This window comes from Formica exsecta, unplaced genomic scaffold (genome assembly GCF_003651465.1).
Source record: "Formica exsecta isolate Colony F162 unplaced genomic scaffold, ASM365146v1 scaffold440, whole genome shotgun sequence".
NCBI classification, from domain to species: Eukaryota; Metazoa; Arthropoda; class Insecta; order Hymenoptera; family Formicidae; genus Formica; species Formica exsecta.
Genome location: NW_021851635.1, coordinates 82,678 through 88,402, shown reverse-complemented (window position 1 = coordinate 88,402; position 5,725 = coordinate 82,678). Strand labels below are relative to the sequence as shown.

Genomic DNA, 5,725 nt, shown 5'->3' with positions numbered 1-5,725 from the left:
CAAAGGATATAATCTTTGAAAATTCACGGATTGACGAATATTACGTATATCACAGAATAGCTCGCGCACCGGAAGTCCCGTCACTCCTGTCGACCCTTAAAGAAAGAAGAAGAGAAAAAGAAGAAGTCTCTCAGGCCTCTGTAGCGGGATTCAGTAACTTGCTATCGACAGTTTTCGGTATCGTTAACTAGCGACAGCCAATGGCAAGGACAATCCTGGTGAAAAGCGCAACTCTCATAGGCTGCGTTCAGCAGAGAAAGCGCTCAGTTATCGTCTTGTCAACACTTGACGTTGATTCGTTGGTTCTAAAAGTAAGAACCAATCACATTCGATTGCTACTAAGCGGTTTTCTCTGCTGAACGCGGCCATAGGCTACCGCTCGCTAACGACAACGATAATCGTCGCTAAGGCGTTAGAGAATCCCGCTACAGGCTTCTCTCTGGTCTTAACACAGAGTTTAAAATATCTCCATAATTACATGATTAATAAAATTGTTATATTTTCATTGTGGTACTGCGTCCTTTAGCGAACAGAAATCCATAAAAGAAAAAAGAAAGAAAATTATTATATTGTTATCAAGTAATATTTTCACGGAAGACTCGAAGATAAAAGGTCGAAGATATGGATTTAAACGGCTGTTCGTTAACGTGCACTGTCACGATGGAGTGGTTAAACTCTCAAGGATCTATTTTAAGGAAGGCAACTCACAGAACGGCATTACTGCGCCTGATTCGTAATAATCAGCGTGAGATGCTCGTCGAAGTACAGACAGGAAAGGCGAATGTATCCACAAAATTACCCTTGAAAAGTATATCCGTTTTTAACAAATTTATGACAGAAGGAAAAGCATCCATAAAATTTAAGGAACAAAATTGTACATTGTTCTTATCGAATGCACCTTCCTCTCAATTGATAAACTTTTTGAAGACTGTGTTCATCAAGATGACAGGTCAAGAAGGAAAGGTGGATCCTCTGAAGGAAAAGCTCTTCGCAAATATACAACATGGTGGTGCTGAAGATGTTAGTCCAGCTACTAGCGCAGAAGTCAACAGAGCAAAGGAGAAAGCTACGGCTATATCGCGTGCAACAATTACTACTCCTTCACCGAGCTTTGTCAGGAAGCGGAAATATTTTCACGATGGCACTTCTAAAGTACCAGCAGCAAAAAAATTATATGATAATCCTATCGCTGGAGAATTAACTGAAGAACAAATAAATGTTTTGAATGCGGTACTCGGTGGAAAGAATGTGTTTTTCACTGGAAGCGCAGGCACTGGCAAGTCGTTTCTCTTGAAGAAGATAATATCGACTCTTCCTCCGGATGTAACAATGGCTACAGCAAGTACTGGAGTAGCAGCCTGTCATATAGGTGGAATCACGTTACATCAGTTTGCTGGTATCGGTTTGGGTACTGGTACCAAGGAGAGATGTTTTCAGTTAGCTTCTCGCCCATCTGTAATTTCGATATGGAGAAAGACTAAACATTTAGTTATAGATGAAATTTCTATGGTAGACGGCGAGTTTTTTGATAAGATTGAGGCAGTGGCGAGACATGTACGTAGGACAGAAAAACCTTTTGGAGGAATACAGTTAATTTTGTGCGGTGACTTTTTTCAGTTACCTCCTGTATCTAAAATCAATGACGGAGCAAAATTCTGTTTTCAAAGTGAAGCTTGGCAACAATGTATTCACTTTAACTTTGAATTACGAACAGTTCATAGACAAAAAGATGAAGCATTTGTAAAAATATTAAATAGCATTAGGATAGGTAGAGTTACAGATGATATCGAAAATACTTTGAAAGAAACGGCAAAACAACATATTGAAAGTAATGGAGTTTTAGCAACTAGATTATGTTCGCATGTCAAGGAAGCTGATGAAATTAATGAATTCCAATTGAATGAACTTAAGGGTGAAACTAAAGTATATACAGCATTAGATTCTGAGAATTCTATGACTAATATATTGGATCAACAGGTGCCTGTACCTGGAAAATTAGTATTGAAAATTGGCGCTCAAGTTATGTTGTTAAAAAATATTAATATTAATAGTGGATTGGTAAATGGAGCTCGAGGTGTTGTTATCAATTTTAAAAATGATATACCAATAATTCAATTGCGTTCTGGAGCTCATTACGAGGCGAAAATGGAGAAATGGACTATCAAAAGCACTTCTGGTGCTCTTGTACACAGAAAACAAATCCCGTTAAAATTAGCATGGGCTTTTTCAATTCACAAAAGTCAAGGTTTAACTTTAGACTGTGTAGAAATGTGCCTCTCGAGGGTATTTGATGCGGGACAATCTTATGTAGCGTTATCAAGAGCTCAGAGTTTACAGAGTTTACGCGTTTTAGATTTTAATAGTCAACAGGTGTGGGCTAATACAACTGTACTTGAATTTTATAAAAAGTTCAGGAGAAATTTGCAAGAGATAGAGATAATTCCTTTAGGCAAGAAAAGTAAAATTAAATTAAAGACAAATGAAAGATGATACATTTTTTTTTCTTTCTATGTATAAATATGTACAATTTGTGTGTGGAAGTAACTTTCGACATGCAAGAAGAATTATAATATACAACTATTTAATTTCATTATAGAAAGTAAAAGTTTTATTTTTATATATGTAATTGATACAGTATCGTTTCAAGTTTTTCTTTTCTTTCCCTTTTTTCTTTTTTACAAGTATTGGAATTCATACTGATATTTATGTGGACAACGTTAATAATGTTAATCATCGACGGTTATTTCGATGGATGGTATATATCGCCATGTATGCCCGGCATGTGCAAATTCTGAATAAAGTATCGGAGAAGTTGGAGCGGATTCTTTACTATTGCATTGAATATCTATTTTATATTGACCAGCAGTAAAAAATACTACTCGACACTCGTGGTAGGCTCTGCCATATTCCTGCAACTATAATATTATTCATTTATGATAATGGAGAACAAGACGCGCGTATACATACAACGCGCGCGAAGAAGAAATTGCATTTATAAAAATTGTAACTTACAATAGGTAACATGACTTTATTTGTCCCAGCTATAGATAATCTAGTTTCTAATTGATAATTATTAACTCCATTATGATGATCCTGATAGAAATTAATAGACAATGTAAGATCGCTCAGCGGATGTTCCAAAGCGTTGCACACTCCTACGCCAACACTGATACATTCACCTAAAGCGCACGATAGTTCATCTTGTGCTTTCACAATAGTATCATTGATACTTATTTCTAAAAAAAACATTTTTTTTTTTTCATTTCATTAATTCTAATTTCATAATCTTAATTTTATATATAGATTATGTGTATGTGTGTAAGCAATATATACGAACCCCATTGTAAAGGACTCATTCTAACTAGGTCTAACATATCCTGAGTTAGGGTAATACCAGATAAGGTTGCTTTTCCCGTTGACTCGGTACCTAGTAATTGCCAACGTAAATCAACTAATGAGGCTATATGTTCGGCGCATATTTTTTGGAGTTCACTGGTATCACCAGCACCATTTAACTATAAGCAAAAAAATGTATAATGGTAGTAATATTATATCACAATGTATTTTTAAATAAGTATCGTATCTTTTATTACCATAGACAATTTATTGAGTGGACATCGGTCAACTGGAACGGGAATTCTACATGGTTCTTTACCTTCCATGTATATACATTTATTTTGTGTATAATGTAATTCCATTTCGTGATTTGTCATATTTGTCACATCCAATACGAGATAAAATTGCAATGATCTAAAAATTATTACAAGGAGATTTTTTTACTGATAAAAACTAAAACCTATGATTTTTTGTAAGAGAGAGATATAAACTATACGAATAAATATTTAAAAAATATGCTTGCATTTTGACTTACGTTTCGGCCGGTAATACATCCCAATTGGTAATTTGCACACTGGCTAGCATCTCAATAGTTACGAAAACGGACGAAGTTCTGCAATAACCAGCTGTTAAGCCTGCACCTCCTGAATATTTTATTCTTAATTGACCTTCGATAACATTAGATGCATGTAAAGGTACTGCAAGTTTTGATATACGTGAGCTCATTAAGGAAGAATGGCCAGAATGTGAACTTATTCCTGATCTGAAGGAGGAAGTCAGTTCGGATTGTCTTTTTATATGATGAGACGGAGAACTTAATCTAGATGGTAGAGAACTATGGCCTGAATATGACATTAAACTGTTTGGTTGACTAAGACATGTACTACTAGTAATATCTGAAAAATAAGTTATCATTAAAATAAGAAACAAGAAGGGAATACACTTTAAAATCTGAAGATTATTAAGGATTTACCATTTCTAATAGAAGATGCTACAAAATCTGTTGCTGCAAAGAGATATAAAGTAATACTCGCACTGTTGCCAGATTGTAAAGGTAGTTGTGTCATTAAATTCTCTTCGCTCCATTTAAAAATTTTACTTTCAGTTACAGCATCTAAAGTAGATTGTACCGACAGTTCAACCATTTCAATGGGAACTTGTCCAATATTCGTTATTGTTATAGTACATTCAGCGCTATAAGCAAAACTATGTTTACCAATCTTGCATAAAAATAATAATAGCATCAATGGAAGAATTTTTTGTTATAATAAAGGCGAACCTTTCACCACCATAAAGTGAGATACTCGCGCTGGTAACTATATTGTCGCCCGAGCTGAAACTGGCAGTTTGAGGCAAACTAGTCGCGACATCGATTCTTGGTAAGGCCGGAATGACTTCGACCGTATATTGAGGGTGTAACATGCCTTCCATATGTCTCAATCTACAGTTAGATTTAACTCCTAATGTGTGTGTACTAAAGCCGAGTATCTCTAAATCACCAATTTCCTTGGGCCTGCCTGCTAACGTAACTGCAATTGGCCCAGATTCAGCAGGTAGGCTAATACTTTCTGGTATTGATTCAAATACTACACCATTTGTCAAGAGTCTCATATTAGACACATGCAATTCAAACGGTAAAGGATTTATGAGCTGCATTGATACTTCACAAACGTCTCCTTCTACCCATAAATAATCTGTTGTAACAGAAAGCTTAATGTAGAGAGACGGAAGCAAATCATATTAAATTATTAATGTTCGCCATCATTATACGTACCAACTTTACTTTTTGAAGTATTTTTGCGCTCCAGCGATCCAAAATTAATTGGCGTAAATAAAAATGGACCATGATCTTCCTTTATTCTTTCTATTTTTTGAGGTTGTAAATGTGGCTGCATGTTTTTCAGAATAAACGATTTCGTCTTTGGTATATTTAATAAATTAGCCGGTGGTATAACAGTACCAGAATCTAAAACCTGTTATAAATTATTGGTATTGTTTATTTTATATGAGTAAATTAATCAATATCTTTCTTTGGTATTATTTGTATTATTATAGTCTTCGTAACATACAAGGGGAACTGGTGCACCCTCGCACTGTTGAGATACATTTTGAAGTTGTAATGCAATATCTTTTCGTTCAATAGATGTTAAATGATTGTACATTGTTTGAAGCAGAAATGTTAGATGCCTTGTAGCAAGTGCTGGGTTACCCATTCGATTTGCAGCAGCAACAAGTTCATTTATTATTTGAATCTGTATAGCTGGCCATCCTCTTTGTCCATCTGTGAGAGTAGAACATGTTGAAAAAGTTATTAAGATCCACGAAAATAAATAATAATAAAAAATTTTATTGACACACACATATATGTTATATATATATGTATATATAT

The 5,725-nt window shown here is 35.0% G+C and overlaps 2 protein-coding genes across 2 annotated transcripts in view; one reads left to right on the top strand and one right to left on the bottom strand.

Annotated features, from left to right (window-relative positions):
* The first annotated feature begins 407 nt into the window (after positions 1 to 407).
* On the top strand, positions 408 to 3,272 carry LOC115240537 (ATP-dependent DNA helicase PIF1). The gene has a single exon (XM_029815749.1). It carries the CDS (start codon positions 622 to 624, stop codon positions 2,488 to 2,490), a length of 1,869 nt encoding a protein of 622 aa, XP_029671609.1. The 5' UTR covers positions 408 to 621; the 3' UTR covers positions 2,491 to 3,272.
* The window catches only part of LOC115240536 (protein brunelleschi), a 5,493-nt gene continuing 2,357 nt past the window's right edge, over positions 2,590 to 5,725 (bottom strand). The window contains exons 4-12 of the mRNA XM_029815748.1: positions 5,406 to 5,617; positions 5,111 to 5,309; positions 4,616 to 5,030; positions 4,310 to 4,530; positions 3,872 to 4,232; positions 3,594 to 3,750; positions 3,338 to 3,515; positions 3,013 to 3,236; positions 2,590 to 2,915 (exon numbers count right to left, since the gene is read on the bottom strand). Coding sequence (XP_029671608.1) covers positions 2,727 to 2,915; positions 3,013 to 3,236; positions 3,338 to 3,515; positions 3,594 to 3,750; positions 3,872 to 4,232; positions 4,310 to 4,530; positions 4,616 to 5,030; positions 5,111 to 5,309; positions 5,406 to 5,617 — 2,156 coding nt within the window. The 3' untranslated portion in view covers positions 2,590 to 2,726. The remainder of the gene's footprint in view (positions 2,916 to 3,012; positions 3,237 to 3,337; positions 3,516 to 3,593; positions 3,751 to 3,871; positions 4,233 to 4,309; positions 4,531 to 4,615; positions 5,031 to 5,110; positions 5,310 to 5,405; positions 5,618 to 5,725) is intronic.